Source organism: Budorcas taxicolor, chromosome 16 (genome assembly GCF_023091745.1).
Source record: "Budorcas taxicolor isolate Tak-1 chromosome 16, Takin1.1, whole genome shotgun sequence".
Lineage (NCBI taxonomy): Eukaryota > Metazoa > Chordata > Mammalia > Artiodactyla > Bovidae > Budorcas > Budorcas taxicolor.
In genome coordinates, this window is record NC_068925.1 from 74,355,717 (window position 1) to 74,373,841 (window position 18,125).

The 18,125-nt window shown below is 45.4% G+C and overlaps 1 protein-coding gene across 1 annotated transcript in view; it reads right to left on the bottom strand.

Moving 5' to 3' along the window:
- Window positions 1-2,778: 2,778 nt before the first annotated feature.
- Window positions 2,779-18,125, bottom strand: part of UTP25 (UTP25 small subunit processome component) — a 29,395-nt gene continuing 14,048 nt past the window's right edge. The window contains exons 8-12 of the mRNA XM_052653818.1: window positions 13,927-14,129; window positions 12,406-12,588; window positions 12,161-12,273; window positions 10,712-10,957; window positions 2,779-3,615 (exon numbers count right to left, since the gene is read on the bottom strand). Of these exons, the coding sequence (XP_052509778.1) occupies window positions 3,372-3,615; window positions 10,712-10,957; window positions 12,161-12,273; window positions 12,406-12,588; window positions 13,927-14,129 (989 nt within the window). The 3' untranslated portion in view covers window positions 2,779-3,371. The remainder of the gene's footprint in view (window positions 3,616-10,711; window positions 10,958-12,160; window positions 12,274-12,405; window positions 12,589-13,926; window positions 14,130-18,125) is intronic.

The following is an 18,125-nucleotide window of genomic DNA, read 5'->3' on the forward strand; positions in this document are numbered from 1 at the left end:
CTTCCTCCGGGAGGCTGGGCACCCCGTGGCCACCTGCAGACTACACAGTGAGGCTCTTCGGATGGTTATAAAGAACTCCCAACCCTGTTCCCTTACCCCTGGCCTTCTGTCATCTCGAGATTCTAGACTCATCAAAGCTACGCCCTGCGGCCTGAAAGGCTGCTCGCGCGGCTGAGGGCGGGCTGGGCAGCAGGCTGCCAAGCGGGCTCCCACCCCGCCCACCTCCCGCTCCGTCCTCAGCAGCCCCTACGAGAGCACCATCAGGGCGGAGGCTTCACGAGCCGCCCTTGGCCCTCTGGGGTGAGAGGAGTCAGCAGGGACACGTACCCACCCTGCCGGGGCCATCTGCACTCAATTACAAGCCCTTTGGAAGCCGGCAGAGGGCTGTTTAGCTGCCGCTGGTTCTCTATGATTAGCTAGTTCTTGTCTTTTGAATACTGCATATGGTGCAGCCAGCTGTAGAGAGCATTCGTGATTCAAAGCTCTTTTCCCCTCGAAAAGAAAAGTGCTAAGCTAGTTTTATTACCACGGGAAGAAGAAAAAAAAAAAGTTTAAAACTCTTACCTTCGGGTTAAGTTCCTTTTCCTTCCTTAAAATTCCACCTCTTCCAAGGATTGGGACCATTCCACGTTCTGTCTTCTACCAGCACTATACAGGCGCTCGTTTGCTCAAGGTGAGCCTTGCGAGGAAATATCAAGATCGTGTGTAATTCCAGCGTAGACGTTTTTATCCATAGTTCAGCAGACTCTCTCCTCTCATTTTTTATGGGAGACCTGATGTGAAGTTATCCTTGTAGTGAAACCACTCCAGATTCCGCCCTCTGCAACCAGCTGAGGAGCCAGGGCCACTGCATAAGCTTACTTACCTTCTTCTGCAGGTGCTGAGCCAAGAACAGAAGCAACACGGCTTTGTTCACACTTGATACTCTCAGTGTTCTCTGTGGGTAAGAAGCAGTTAGCTGGCTATAAGCCAGCATTAAAGTCAGCAGGAAAGCTTAATAAAATGTGTATTCCTGGGGCTACATCACAGACTTGAAATCCGGGCTCACATGTGAGCGGAGGTCCAGAGAAGACAGAGATTTCGGAGTGTCGTGACTAGTGATAACGAAAGCCACGGATCGGCTACAGTTCACAGGGAAAAGAATGTGGAAATAGAAGACGAGGGTAATCAGAGTCTCTTCTTCCTCGTTTCTCTGAACCAGGCAAATAATTTTTTTCTCATAATACACAGGCTGTCTGGTAAACAGCAGCACAAATATGCCAATAACCACAGGGCACTCTATGGATAAAACAGCTCTTTGTAGATAAATGTGCATGTGTAGCTGATTCTCTCTGCTATACACCTGAAACTAACAAAGCACTGTAAATCAATCTTGTGGCTCAGCTGGTAAAGAATCCGCCTGCAATGCGGGAGACCTGGGTTTGATCCCTGGGTTGGGAAGAGCTCCTGGAGAAGGGAAAGGCTACCCACTCCAGTATCCTGGCCTGGAGAATTACATGGCCTTTAGGAACCCATCTGTATATGGAATGAATAGTTGTACTCTCCATATTGGGGAAAGAGAGACATAAAAATGCCTATATAAATATTTAGCAGTAAGAGTACCCCAGAAGTAATTTTACTTTTTTTTAATAAGAAATTTCAAGCATTTCCAAGAGGAACAAAATCTGTTCCAATTATGGATTGTTCCACTGAGGATAATGGGAGCCACAAGTCTCACTATCTGAGAAGAAAATTATTAATATGGGAAGGGAGAAAACAAAAGGAACCCTGTGCTGTCAGTCTGAAATGGAGGCACGGGATAAATTTGTGGTTTTTAATATGGATACAGAAATAAATTTAGATGTCATGGGCACACAGGTATGTGCATACATGTACACACATGCAAATATTCCTAAACTCTGACTGTTGAGATAACAGTGGTTCCACAATAGTATTGAGCACACTTAGCCCTCAAATCTTAGTTTTAAGATAGTGTTCCACTAAGGAAAGTAGCGGTAAAGCGTCTGTCTACAATGCGGGAGACCCGGGTTTGATCCCTGGGTGGGGAAGATCCTCTGGAGAAGGAAATGGCAACCCACTCCAGTACTCTTGCCTGGAAATCCCATGGACGGAGCCTGGTAGGCCCCAGTCCATGGGGTTGCGAAGAGGTGGATACGACTGAGCGACTTTACTTCAAGGAAAGTAGGGCCGGAGTAATGAAAAGTACAAGACAAAACTGGACTGTCCTACAGTGTCAGAAAATAAAGAAAAAGGCCAAGTATAAGGGAGACATGTCAAGAAGACACAGCAGTCAGCTTGAAGGCGCTCCTGCTGGCCACACCTGAGATGATTTAAGCATCTAAAGGAATAACCGTAATAATTAATTATAACTCACTGGATACAAAAATGATTCCATACTCGTAATATAATATAAACTAATAAATAAATGGGGAATGAGTGACCCTATAGTGAAAAAGGCTGGCAAGCACCACCTTAAACAAGTGGTCGGTTAGTGTTACAGTGATGAGACAAGCGGAAATCACACGCCACACAGCGTACGGGATCTTAGTTCCCTGAGAGGGGACCGAACCCGGGCCACGCCAGTGAAAGCGCTGAGCCCTAACCACTGGACGAATTCCCTAAAACTGGTTTTAAAAGGCCAGCTTCTCAGTGTAACAGACAAGTGACTGCGGCAATGACGGAGACAAGGCGAATTTGTAGCATCAAGAGTGTCACAAAATTATTTCTTGAAATAGAGCAGAAATTATTTTATATAATGTGATTTTTAGGTACATATTTCAACAAAACCACTTATTATTATGAGTTAAAGATAGATCAGTGGATGAATATACTCTTCTAGGTTGAATTAAAATAGGATATGTAAGGTTTAAAAAAGTTTGGCTGGGGGAAAGTAACAGTTTTGCAAAACCTGTGTGATCCAAAAGATGATGTTCGACAGCAAGAAGGGTTCCAGTTTCTCAGCACCAGTTCTCACAAGCATAGAAATGTATGCCTCAGTGTAAGAGGGTGTCAAACAGAAACAGGCAAATCTGACAGACTTTACCAAGCAGGATAAATCTGATGTAAAATCACAGTAAAACAATTTACAGCTTACAAAAAGACTCGCAAGTCGAGGATTCCTTCTATCGATTTCTCAGAGTCCCCACGAGCTCCTCCTGTCCTCTCAAAGATAGGTTGTACCAAAATCTGGTCCACATCGAACCTTTCAGGGATGCAGGACCTGAAAAGGAAGAAGCGTCTGAGAAGATGCTGCCTGGCGCCCCTTCCTGCTGGCAGCCCTTCTTTGTAGAGGCGATCAGAATCGGGTCCGAGTGGCGCAGAGTGTCAGGCATCCCACGCCACGCCAACACTGTTTTCTGTGCAGCCAGCTCTCATCTTTCTCCAGTAATGAAGAGATGGACGTTCTTCTTGGACTGCAGCATCTGGGCGGCCCGCTCCACCCCGACCACGGCGGCCAAGCGCTGGGCGTCGTACTTGGAGTAGAGAACAGTGCAGGTCCAGGCGGCTTCCTCGCCGCTGCTGGTGGCTCGCAGCATGTTACAGACTTCACTGTAGAAGTGCGGGTATGTTGGCAGTTCATAGAAAATCAGGTTCCTGATGCCTTTTATTGTGTATCTGCCAGAAGGAGAAAGAGAGGCTATGTCTACGGGAGAAATTTATGGAGAAGCCACCTCGGAATTTTACTGGGACACAGTCACTCATACCGCTGCGTGCTCAAGGAGGAAGAACAATAACAGACAGACCAACAGTTACTCTAATTTGAGCTGGAAGGGCTCATTTTTTGTGACAACGTGTTTGAATTCCTAATGTTTGGTTTAAGATAACGATAAAATGAATTTGCCTTTCTTGAGCCTGCTCTGAGCAGAGTGAGGTAGGCTGGGGAAGAATAGAAGACAAGGGAAAAAAATCGGTCATCAAAATAAAAAGCAGACAACCTGCAATTTAACACTATCCTTATAATCAGAGAAAACAACGTTCTGTAATGGAGACGAGGTCAGATCCAGTACATAAACTGCAAACGCTCTCCCGCTGAGTCTTTTCTTACCACTTTGACAACATGTTAGCCCCATGGCAGATGGCCCAAGTTCATCCATTTGTAACACGGTGCCCAAGGACCCATCAGGAGTTCATCCATTTGTAACACGGTGCCCAAGGACCCATCAGGCGTTCATCCATTTGTAACACTGTGCCCAAGGACCCATCAGGCATTCTGGGAAGGCGATTAGTATCAGGAGCTTCCTCACTCTTTCCCTGCCCCACAGGGCTGCACCGAGGTGGTCAGAAGGCACACCCTAAGGACTCACCTTGTGGTTAGATCGAGGTCAAGCACTGCCTCCTAACAAAAGATTTCACAGGCTGACAAGGTTCTGATTTTTCCTGTCTGACACATCTGATGTTAGACTTCCTCGGGAATTTTATTTTATTCATGGGGGATAAGTTTTCCTTGTCTTTTTATCCCATGGCTCAGCCTTATCTCTCTGGAGACCCTCCTCTTTCAGGATACAACTGCAGTCTGTGACTTGGTTCGTTTTCCACATCCCCGTTCTATAGAGGAATTCTAACGCTAACGAGTGAGGTTGACAAAACACAGTTCTGCCTCAGCAGTTTTCAAAACAAAAACACACAAACACAGAGTTTTACTTCTGCTTACTATGTAGAAAATTCAAGAGAATACTGCTTCCATGCTAACAAGAGGAACAATCTACAACAACATTCCTCTTCTTGAGCCTAGACAGCCGACGTGAGGCAACCAGGTGGACTGATTCAGCGGTGCCCTGGTGTGTGTTTCACTGGTTCTCAGTGGGGGAGGGAAGGTGCTGATTTGAAGCACTTGCCAATTTCTGTGGTGTAAACCCTTCATTTCAAGCGAACAATGTCATGCTCCTGAACTTGGAAATGGGAAGAGATGTGCGACCACATCTCAAGAGCAGGCATGAGCCAGCTTCAGCCCATCACTGACTGAATTCCAGAGCGACAAGCTGGTCTGAAGAAAAACAGGACACTTCACCATGGGAAAGGGGGTGGCTGCCATGAAAGCGGGAAGGAAGAAACAGCTACACTTTGAACACGTTCTCAAAGGGCAATTATGGGTTTGCATGAGAGTCCAGGATCCCTGGGATTTCCGGACGCACCTTTACTTCATTTTCACGAGGTCCTTTCCACAGAGCTCCACTGGGGGCCCTGAAGGCAAGGCAGAAGACCTGAGAGAGCCCGCGGGCGGTGCAGACAGGGAAACTCACTCCTTCCCCAGACCCATACTGTGGATGGAGCTAAAGCCTGAAGCCAATGAACAGGACAAAAGGTCAACTGCTGGGGTGGAGTCAGACGAAGCAAAAATCCGCTACCCTAAGGGAGCGGGGTTTCCCTTGTGGCTCAGCTGGTAAAGAATCTGCCTGCAATGCGGGAGACCTGGGTTCGATCCCTGGGTTGGGAAGATGCCCTGAAGAAGGGAAAGGCTATCCACTTCAGTATTCACTGGAGAATTCTATGGACTGTACAGTCCATGGGGTTGCAAAGAGTTGGACGCGACTGAGAGACTTTCACTTTCAAGGGAGGGGCATTAACCCCCTCACCCTGTCCCTCCCCACCACAAGACTCACACCCAGTAAAAAGCAAGAGCAGTCTGTCCCTAAGCAAAGGGCATGAAGCCTACGGAGCCCAAGCCTGCGCTGATGCAAGCAGAGGCTTGCTGCCAGTGGGGAGAAGCAGGAAACTCTTTGCAAGACCCTCACAGAACAAGGCAGAGAGAGGTCTGCCACCACGCAGGGTGGTGTAGGAACCCTGAGAAAGCCCAGGGTGGAGAGAACCTGCCTGCATCTGAGCCGGACGGGTCGGAGGGCCCCTGCCCCACTTCAAGCCTGTGCGGAGGAACGAGCAGGAGGGGCTGGAGTGCGGGGAGAAGCTCTCCTGGGAACAGGGGCGCAGGGCTCGGGGAAAGCTGAGAGGGGAGCAGCTCCTGAGACAAGACCCTCCAGCAGGGCCCCACGCCGGGCCACCGTCTGCTGGAGGAACTGCAGTCTGTGGTACCTGGACAGTAACCACGGTAACAACCAGATCCTCACTAGGCTCCCAACTCCCACTCTAGTGGCCTGACGCAAGAGGTGTGTCCAGGCCAACTACCCACTCAGGAACTCTATTCAACTATTACAAAAAACACAGAAAAGCAAGAAAAAGACATTAAAACCATGAGGTATCATTTTGACTATCAAACTACTGGCAACAGGTAGGGTTTTACAGAGATAGGTTAATGGAGGATAAGTTACTGTATGTATCTTGGGGGGGAAGGGAGAAGATGGGAGTTGCAACGTACAGCAAACATTAAATTGTGTACAGTTTTTGAACAAACAAGTTTTCCTTTCCAAATTTATCCCAAGGAAATACCTAGGCAACTAGGCCATCAACTACACAGATGGCTGCTCATGGCATTACTATACCTAATAGCGGAAAATAACAGCATGCCTGTTAAACGGAAACTGGGTTAACTATATCCCCATTCAAAGTCCATAACAGTAACCACTGAAATGGATACCACGCGCACCTCACAGGTTACTCATAATCAAACAGAAAAGGTATCTTTACAAGGCAGAGATCTAGCAGCCCTACCTTGACCAGGTGATTACGTTTAGCATCACCCAAAACGGGATAAACTGACACCCTGTGCCTTCATGTATAATTCTTACCAAAATAGTGTTTAAATCTGTGATTCCCAAACTTGGACGCCTGTCGAATCACCAATTTGTTTTTAAAAAATATCTATTATATAATTGGTCCCCATCTCCAACACTATGATTTACTTGATACTGGGGTATGACATGGGCATTCAGATCTTTTAAAAGCTCTACTAGGGGATTCCAATGTGTAGTAAAGTCTGGGGACACTGACCTAAATAATAAGGAACGAAGCAAATCCAGACTGTGGGACTTTCTAAGGGAAACCGGACTACACTTTTCAAAAAAAATGTCAGTATCATGACAAAGAACAAAAGGAAGAGAATTATTCCAGATGAGGGTTTCTTAACCGCAGTACTACTGACATTTTAAGCCAGATAATTCTTTGTTTTAGGGGCCATCCTATGAACTGAAGGGTGATTAGCAGCACTCAGGCCTTGACCTGTGTGAACCACTAGAATAACCCTCCAGCTGTAACTACCAAAAATGTCTCCAGATATTTCCAAATGTCCCTTGGGGAGCAAAACTATTCCCAGCTTGAGAACTGCTAAAATAAACTGAAGAAACATGTTAACCAAATGCAATGTATGATACTCAACTAAATCCTAAATCCTGGATTGCTGGTGGGGGACAGCTGTGATCGTCACTGGAAAACAATTAGGAAAATCTGAACACAGACTAAATATTAGATGATGTTATTGCAATCATGTCAAGTGGAATGTCAATAAATGACAGAATTTTGTTTTTAGCCACTTTACATGCTGAAAGATCTAGAAGCTAAGTGTCATGAAGCTTCCTATAATTTACTGTCAAATGGTTCAGGAAGAAAAAAAATAAGATGTGGGAGGAGAGAGAGGAGAGGCAGAATGTGAGTGCATGTGAACGGGGCAGAATGCTAACAGCTGGCCAAGTCTACCTGGCAGGAGTTACAGACGTTCACTGGGAGAGCTTTACAATGTCTTTTGAAATGAAATCTTCCCACATAAAAAGTTGGTGGGGGGAGGATGTAACAGAACCATATATAAACTTATAAAGACTTAGAAATACATATCCATAACACACAAGCATACGCGCCAAAACGCTAACTTGTTTTTTTTCAATGAGCACATAAAACACGTAAGATAAAAGAAAAAAAGTCCCTATGTGTATATGGGGATCTCAACTTTGGTTTTATTTTTTTCAAATTGCCTGTGTCTGTGTGCATGTACACAAGTTTTTTGACATTAAAAAGTCAGGGAAGAAATATACCAAAATGAGTATTTGTATCAGTGGGATTATAGGTGATTCCATTTTTTTAACCTAAGTTTTCCAGGTTCTCTAACAATAATACTCTTATAATGAGAGTATCTTTAAAACAAAATAAAACAACAAAACCGACTCCAATAGCTATTACACTTAAGAACTAAGAAAATCTCTTAGTGCCGATTTGTCTACAGTAGAGACACAGTAGAGACTAGGGCTTCCCAGGTGACTCAGCGGTAAAGAATCTCCCTGCAATGCAGGAGATGCAGGTTTGATTCCTGGGTGGGGAAGATCCCCTGGAGAAGGAAATGGCTACCCACTCCAGTACTCCTTCCTGGAAAATCCCATGGACAAAGGAGCCTGGCAGACCACAGTCCACGGGGCCTCAAAGTCGGACACGACTTAGCGACTAAACGAGGCGACAAAGAGAGGCTAGGGGTCTTCTGGAAATAAGAGAGTGTGAGCAGGGCCTCTTCAGAGGGGCAGTCAGTACCAACTCCTGTAACCTTCTGCACCCCTTCCCCTGCCTTCCTCCTCTCCTGTACATGTTTTGTGTCTTCAATGACCCCAAATATGGCCTAACACTCTGACAGGACCTAAAATTAAGGACATTCCAGATATCTATGCTACCTGCCAACTGTCAATGATATGAGGCACCCACAACTGACTTGAAACGCTGGTTCCTCCATAGTCTATAAAGACTCCATCTGCTACTTCCATAGCTGGGGTTCTCACTGGGGCAAGGAGCACCTGGAAACACCCCAGGCGGCCTTTCCCAACTCTAGAAACCCCACCTCCAGAGCTTCTGAGTGCCAATCCTTCATGCTGTGCTTACCCACTGATAATGCTCAGAGAAGAAGCTGTGAACTGTCCTCACCTCAGGAGTATCATGACCAAAGGCCAATCCAGCCCTAAGATTCTATTGGTTTCATCTCCCCGAAGAAAACAAATCTTCAGGCTGAAAATTTCTCATCAGCTCACAAACGAACTGCAGTATTTCTAACACTACTTCCTCAGAGAATTATACAGACACAGAATTTTAGAGTGGTTACTAACGGTGAAAACACATGTACTTTTCCCCACGGTCAAATTTACAAAATCAAATCAAAAGACACTGCAGATCAAAATACCTATCATCACTTTCGTGACCTCTCAAGCAAAAAATTCTATAGCTGGGAACCTTGAGACAACTGGCAGTTGCAAACTACTTAGATTCACATTTAACACCCAATAACTGGATCCAGGGTGTAAAGCAAATGGCACATGTCAGGTCTGTCTTTACCATGATTTTGGAAACAAAACCATCTGGTCACTAAATGAACAGTGTAAGACAGGAGACTGTCCCACTTAAGAGAAGGGGCTCCTCTTAACACCACGCCCTCTCCTTGAAGATCTGCTCTTTGAGAGAGGTCCTCATCCCAGCTTAATTCACAGCTGTGAGAGACAATCACGTTGGGAAGTTTTCCAGTCCATCCACTTCACTCAAAGGACTTGCTTTGATGTGTTAAGCTTTTGGAAAACTAAGCGTTCTTAAGACCTGCTGAATGCAAATCCCCCCCAAAATACCACTTTCCAATGCGAATGAAAACAACAAATCACAGGAAGGAAGCAAATAATAATGCCGGGAAGCAGGCATTTGTTAAAACTCTTGGGCCAAAGAGCCAAGACTGAAGCCCCGTCAACACAGATGCAGTCACACCTCGCCTCTCTGCTGACAGATAACCGTTGTCAGCAGAATGCCAGAGGTCATGCCGTGCCAGCCTGCTTCACCCGGAGGGTGCTGGGTCTTCCTGGTGAGGAGAGGGTTTCTGGGGAACACCACCCAATACCAACATAAACTAAAAGGCAATGCACTGCCAAGGTGCACCAACTAATAAGCTCCAAAGCCTAGATTTCTGGCTTAGCTGTTAAGAGATTCTCTGAGGAAATGTGTCCCTCAGTAGTATATGACTGAGAATTAATAAAACAGTAAAGTCAGAACTTAAACTCACTGAACATTACTGTGAATCAGGAAAGAAAAGGTTATAGGATGCAATTTCCATCTCTCTCTAGGTAAGGGCTTAAAGGAGGCTTTTACACTTGGCAGTAGAGAGAATTAGCAAAACAAGAAAATCACCGAGCTCTGGGTGCATGAAGGGCTGCAGCTATCCCAAACAGTAACAGAAGGATCAATATTACTAACACTCTAATTTTGAAAAAAAGGTCAACCCAACATTTTTGTCAAAGTCACATGGTGGGGAAGCTAAGCAAATGCTGAAGCTCTTAAATATTCACCTTTAAGGCCCTCGCCTTTTGCTCTTCCTGAACATCCAGGGGCCCCTTAGCCCCTGTTCTCTTTGGTGAGGAAGTGTGTGCACACCACCTCTGGACACTGAACACTGACGCTGCACTCAGCTTCGATCTCCACACAGCCCCCAGTATTTTATCTGTGTTTCTACGACAGGCTCCATCCACCCTTTGCTGCCCTTGAGTTGTCCCTGTCAAGAGCTGCTCAGCTCTGTAACATCTTCCCTGAGGGGCATATCCTCAAGAAAGCTACTTAGGAAGTACCCTAAGCATGGATCCACTCCACATCTATATATAACATGGTGCAGTCACTCATTCATTTCTACAACCTTTTCCAGCAACACCCATTTTACAAGAAAACCAAACAACCCATCAAGAAAAGCCTGTCCAGCCCCTAGAACTCTGGCGTCTCTCCAGGAGGTGGAATAGGGAGGACCACGGCACGGCAAAGTCCCCCGTACACTCAGAAGCAGGCCCTCCAGGGAGGACGCTTGAAGCCCGGCCCTACTTCTCACCTTTTGTAGAAATGGAAGCGCTCGGTGAGCAGCAGGAACTGCTTCTCCCCTTGAAGGAAGAAGTGTCTGGCCCTGGAGACCCCAGACTTCTGGGTGTACTCGCAGATATGAGTGAAGTTCAGTTCCTCCTTCTTGAAGTAATTTCGGAGACGCACAAAGTCAAAGTAGGAGGGGACATAGATAAGCGTGTGGGACATGACTGCATCCCGATATTGAGGCAGAATCTTGTTCACGAAAAAGTTGAACCTGATTTGGAAAGGCAAAGGGCAAAGTCAGCGGTCTGGAAGTGAGCCCGTAGGGTCACAGCTAACTGCATGGCCCTGGGCAAGTCACAGCCTCCCTCTACCTCCCCTGAGAGGCTAATCTGGTCTACCGCACTGCAAAGAGATGAGACTTGTTCAACACGTTATGAAGTACGTGCCAGCACTACTCATCATAAAGTATGGATGTGACACTGATATATCCCGAGAATTATTCTAGGAAGTTCAGTTCAGTTCAGTTCAGTTGCTCAGTCGTGTCCGACTCTTTGCGACCCCATGAATCGCAGCACGCCAGGCCTCCCTGTCCATCACCAACTCCCGGAGTTCACCCAGACTCACATCCATTGAGTCCGTGATGCCATCCAGCCATCCCATCCTCGGTTGTCCCCTTCTCCTCCTGCCCCCAATCCCTCCCAGCATCAGAGTCTTTTCCAATGAGTCAACTCTTCGCATGAGGTGGCCAAAGTACTGGAGTTTCAGCTTCAGCATCATTCCCTCCAAAGAAATCCCAGGTTTCATCTCCTTCAGAATGGACTGGTTGGATCTCCTTGCAGTCCAAGGGACTCTCAAGAGTCTTCTCCAACACCACAGTTCAAAAGCATCAATTCTTCGGCGCTCAGCCTTCTTCACAGTCCAACTCTCATATCCATACATGACCACAGGAAAAACGATAGCCTTGACTAGACGTATATATATTCTAGGAAGTATATAACCATATCACTCATTCATTCAGCTGTCAAGTCAGTCAACAAATAATTACTGAACACCTACCATATACTAAGCACCATTCTGCTGCCAAGTGTCCCCCGACTAAACGCAATGAGCAAAGAGCAGAAAATAACATAGAGAATTAGAAACCGAGTTCTTGCCCTGAAAGGCTTACAATTAAGTTGCTGACATGCAGCGTTAAGCAATTCATGTAATTTTAAAGTGCCATCCTCTAGGGGAAAGTACCCCTGATTCACCAGCTCTGCCACTAACTAGATATCAGAACTAGGATGAGGCATCGCCTCTCTGGGCTTCAGTGTCCTCCTCTGTCAATGTCACGACGGAGGGGAGTCACTCATTTCATCTCACAGACGGTCATCGATAAAGTCAACATGGAGTCCAATTCTAAGTTTGAACGGCCAGGTAAAAGCCCTCTCTGTGACTCCCAGGGTCCAATGGGAAGGGCGGGGGATGTGGATACCTGGCATCAATCACGGAAGCGAGGCTTTCCACTTCCATCCTCTGGAAGACATGCGGGAGCTGCACCAGGACCTGACTGATGGAGCCTGTCATTGGGACGTTCCTCACGGCCACCTGCCAGGGGTCAGAGAGAGCATCAGGAGGTGAGCTATCCCCGCTGCTGACCAGATGTAATCCTCCCCTTCTGCCTCGTGACCCAAACAACACCCGACACTTCCCGAAGGTCAGAGAAAGGGGAGACCCCACCTGGCCTTGCACATTGACGCAGTACTTGTTGAACACGGAGTTGATCTGGGCATCCTGCAGGGCCCCAAACAGCAGGGTCTGGCGATAGTACTTGGACCAATTGTTGAGGCTCCACATCCGCACTCGAGAAAAGTCCACCCCATGTGAGTCCAAGGGCAGCAGGTTCATGTGGTTCATCAAATGCTGCGAGCAGAAACAATACTCTATTAATACTTATCGAGCACTCACCTGGAAGGCATTGCTAACCGTTCCATAAGCCTTTTGTCTTACCTAACCTGGAGAAATGCACACTATCACCTCCCAAGTTACAGCAAGAAAACTGCGGCTCAGGCGGGAGAGTGACTTGTCTGTAGTTAGGTAAACATTCCCAACACAAAAATAAAGCTCAAACTGGCTACCTCGTGGATCTTTCAAAAAGGATCGAGATAGTATCTATACAGTGTATTTCTGAAATGCCACCCTGGTTACTCTATAAGCAACCTGGCTTCAGACTTGGACAAGAAGGAAAATGACACAGAAAACAGAACTGCTGTCCTTCCATGACCTGGTTCTCAAAACATGAGGAGATTCCCTGAGTGACTACACGTCAACCAATTAAATATGACTCAACCATTAGCTTCCTCATAGCTCAGTCGGTAAAGAACCTGCCTGCAATGCAGAAGACCTGGGTTCAATTCCTGGGTCAGGAAGATCCCCTGGAGAAGGAAATGGCAACCCACTCCAGTATCCTTGCCTGGGAAATCCCACGGACAGAGGAGCCTGGTGGGCTACAGTCCATGGGATCGCAAGAACGGGACACAACTTAGCAACTAAACCACCACCACAACTATCAACATGCCTTTTCTATGTTAATCATATTTTTACCTTGTATACTGAAGGGTTACAAATACTATAAATTTATTCCTTACTTTATAAGTACTCCCCTTTATTTGCTGCAAACTTTAAGTCCCGGAGTTGTAGAAAAGGTAAGTTCTCACTTGCCTTATACTGTCAAAATACACCTATGGTTCCATGATGAGGACTGTTCCAAAGCACAATCCTAAACTCAAAGACACTGCAGAATATGCGGAGAGGGAGAAAAAAATCCAGCACTAATTATGGCAAGAGGACGAACACATCTCACATTTATCAGTGAAACGTGAGCAATCTTTTCCCAAACTCTGCCAAACACTGAACAGAAGCGAATGAGCATAAACTGCAGGAGGAATTATTTCAGATAAAGACGTCCTCGGTGAGGAGGGATTTCAACCAACCAACCACAGTACAGCAGTCTATTAGTAGAAGCCACCTTTATAAGGGGAAGAACTCTTATCTGGTGATTTGAGAAGATAGACAAGAGTTTTTATCTTTCTGGATACTGACCAACCTGTGGCTAGCAGAGGGGACACTTCTCGTTTGCAAACTGGAAAATGTGGAACATTTCCATTTCCAAACTAACTGAGTTTTAATCTGGACTTGAATAATCCTTTCAGACTCAACCCACTGAGCTTCTTGTCTCTAAATGTGAATGACCAACATTACCAGGACATGCTCCCAGTTCTGCATCAAGTAAATGTCAGCTTGATCAATGACGAGCAGTTCGACAGAAGACAGGAAGTCAAAATCTCTCTTCTTCTCTCCTTCTCCACCAATGATGGTCCTCAAGCCCAGAGGGGAGGCGATGAGGATGTCCGAGGAGTAGAAGGGGGCGTAAAGTCGGATGCTCCTCTGCAGAATTGCCACTCCTACACACGAAACAGCCAAGGACACGTCAGTTCTTTAATCACCACCAAGCCACCAGCTTCCACCTTCTCAAAGTGCCACCTGCCCTTGGACCTTCCAGCTTCTCCCTTAGCATATAACTGAACTCAAACTGCTTTCATTATTAAATCATCACCCCTCCTTGCTTTGATGGTCCCTTCCAGCCCCCACTCTCTTCCTTGTCTTCACTGGCAAATCTTCCCAGAAAATCGTTTCTACTTTAAAATCTCCTCTTCACTCCTCAACGCACTGCAGTCTGTCTCTGATTCTCAGGACGCCACTGACATGACCCTTGCTAAGGTCACCAAAAGCTCTTGGTTACCAACACAATGGCTCTTCGGTGTTTCTTGTCATTAACGCATAAGCACATCCTCCTTGAAATGCTTTTTCCTTACTGGTGGTTTCCAAGACTTCAACACTTACTTTTTTTAATCACTGACCTGGTCCTTATCTATCTTTCCATAGTCAGACAGCTCTTCTACAAATCCCTGGATTCACCTGCAAGTTCTCTTTCACTATACATAAAGCTCTGGATAAATATATTCACTAATGATGGTTTTAACACTACTGTCACAAAATTTTATATTTCCTGCCCACATCTCATTCCTAAGCAAAAAGCAGCAGTTTGTAAAGAGACCAAAGCGTACGTGAAGGAGACTGACTTGCTTATCTGAAAGCATGTACCAGAGGGGCAGAAGACTGCTGGGGACTCTCTCTGGGGGTAGAATGATGGTGGAAACCACTTTTACAAACGCCCTCAACCTTGATGACACTGGTGGGCACCATTTCTGCATGCTCAGTCTAAGCTGCCCACAGAGGCAGGTGAGCGCCCCCCACCCCACCGCCCTGCAGTGCTTGCGGGCAGCGCTGGCAGACACGGACAGCGAGCAGCCCCACCGACCCCCTCCCGTCCCACTCACAGGGCACCACCAGAGCCAACGATCGTGTGCAGCCCACACAGGGGACACCCCTTGAGCGCCAGGCTCAGGCAGATGGCGGGCAGACTGCGTTTCTGGACTCCACGGGAATGAAACAAGCAGAGAGTTTGTGGGACAATTAAGAACTAGGAAAAGGTTAAACAATACAGTTCATCTCCCACACAGAGCCACTCCTTCAAGACAGGGAGCCATAACTGCTTTGCATAATATACAGAAACAAATAGCCAAGCAAAATGAGGAAGCAGGGGAACATGTTTCAGCTGAAGGAACAAGATAGAACCCCAGAAAAAAACTGAGTAAGACAGATGTAAGTAGTTTATCTGATAAAGAATTCAAAGTCATGGTCATCAAAATGCTCACCAAACCTGGGAGATTATGAATAAACAAACACATTGAGAAACTCAATAAAGAGAAAATATTGAGAAAGTTCTAAAAGAACTCACAGAGCTGAAGAATATAACTGAGCTGAAAAATACCCCAGAGGGAATCCACAGAAGAGACGATATGAAAGAGTGACAGTGATCTGAAAGACAGGGTGGTGGAAAGCACCCCAAGAGCACGGCAAAGGGAAAATAAAAAACTCTTCTTTAAATGAGGACAGTTTACAGGACAGCATCTAGGGGTCTATCATCAGCGTTAACGAGTCCCAGAAGGAGAAGAGAGAGACAGAGTTGCTAACATCCACATTATAGGGGACCCAGGAGAGGGAGGAGAAGAGAGAAAGGGGCAGAAAACTTACTTGAAGAAACAATGGCTGAAAATTTCCCTAACCCAGTGAACGAAACAGACTTTCAGGTCCAGGAAGCACAAAGACATGGTATTTTATGGAGAAAACCCTAAAGACTCCACCAAAAACTGTTAGAACAAATGAATTTAGTAAAGCTGCTAGATACAAAATTAACATACAGGAATCTGGTGCATTTCTACACATTCACAATGAACTACCAGAAAGAGAAATTAAGAAAACAATCCCATTTACAACTGCATCAAAAAGGATAAAATACCTAAGAATAAATTTAGCCAAAAAGGTAAAAGACTTGTAGTTGGAAATTATAAGGTCTTAAAAGAAACTGAAGACGATACAAACAAATGCAAAAATATACCATGCTCATAGACCGGAAAAATTCATACTGTTAAAATGTCCACAGTACCCAAGAAAACTACAGACTCAATGTAATTACTATCAAAATACCCATGACATAGAATAATCATAAAGTATGTTTAAAGCTACAAAACACCTTGAATATCCAAACTGATCATAGGAAAGAAGAACAAAGCTGGAGGTATCCTGCTCCCTGATCTTAAACTACACTGCACGTCTACAGTATTCAAAGCTGTATGGCACTAGCACAAACAGAACAAAAATAGAGAGCCCAAAAATAAACCCATATTTGTACAGCTAATTAATCTATGAAAAGGAGGCAAGAATAAACACTGTGGAAAAGACGGTCTCATGAACAAGTGGTGCTGGGAAACTGGAGAGCTGCATGCAGAAGAATGAAACTGGGCCACGAGCTTACACCAACTACAAAAATCAGCTCAAAATGGACTAAAGACTTGAACATAAGACCTGAAAAACCACAAAACCCCTAGAAGAAAACATAGGCAGCAACTTTCTTGACATCAGTCTCAGTGATATTTTTTTTGGATCTGTTCCACAGGCAAGGGCAATTAAAGCAAAATTAAACAGGACTGCTGCTGCTGCTAAGTCGCTTCAGTCGTGTCCGACTCTGTGCGATCCCATAGACGGCAGCCCATTAGGCTCCTCTGTCCCTGGGATTCTCCAGGCAAGAATATTGGAGTGGGTTGCCATTTCCTTCTCCAAAGCATGAAAGTGAAAAGTGAAAGTGAAGTTGCTCAGTCGTGTCCAACTTTAAGTGAGCCCATGGACTGCAGCCCACCAGGCTCCTCTGTCCATGGGAGTTTCCAGGCAAGAGTACTGGGACTACTTCAAGCTAAAAAGATTATACACAGTGATGGAAACCAAGAACAAAACAAAAAGGCGATCTACTGAACAGGAGAAGATATTTGCATATGTCGTAAGGGGTTAATATCCAAAATATACAAAGAATGCATGTGACTCATTATCAGCAAAACAATAAAAATGGGCTGAGGATCTGAACAGACATTTTCTCAAAGTCATAGGGATGACCAACAGGCATACGCAGAGATGCTCAACATCACTAATGGTCAGGGAAATGCAAACCAAAAACCACCAGGAAAAAAAATCAACACTGCAATGAGGTACTATCCCACTCCAGTTAGAATGGCCATCATTAAAAAGTCTACAAACAACAAGTGCTGGAAAGGGGTGGAGAAAGCGGAACCCTCTTACACTGTTGGTGGGAATGTAAGCTAGTACAGCCACCATGAAGAACAGAATGGAGGTTCCTCAGAAAACCTCAGAATTACCACATGATCCAGTCATCTTACTCCTGGGGATATACCTGGCCAAAACTATCATTCAAAAAGACACACATATCCCTATATTCACAGCAGCGCTATTCACAACAGCCAAGACATGGAAACAAGCTAAATATCCATCAACAGAAGAATGAATAAAGAAGATGCGGTGGGGGGGGGGGGGCGCGGTGTGTGTGCGCGTAACGGAATACTACTCAGCCATAAAAAGAGCACAATCATGCAGGGTGTGTGTCTGTATGTATGTGTATATATAAAAATAAATATATATATATATATATATATAAAATGGACTACTACTCTGTGTGCGTGTGTGTGTGTGCGCGCGCGTAACAGACTACTACTCAGCCATAAAAAGAGCACAATCATGCAGGGTGTATGTCTGTATGTATGCATATATATAAAAATATATATATATATGTATATATATAAAATGGACTACTACTGTGTGTGTGTGTGTGTGTGTGTGTGTGTGTGTGTAACAGAATACTACTCAGCCATAAAAAGAGCACAATCATGCAGGGTGTGTCTGTATGTATGTGTATATATATAAATAAATAAATATATATATATATAAAATGGACTACTACAGTGTGTGTGTGTGTGTGTGTGTATGTGTGG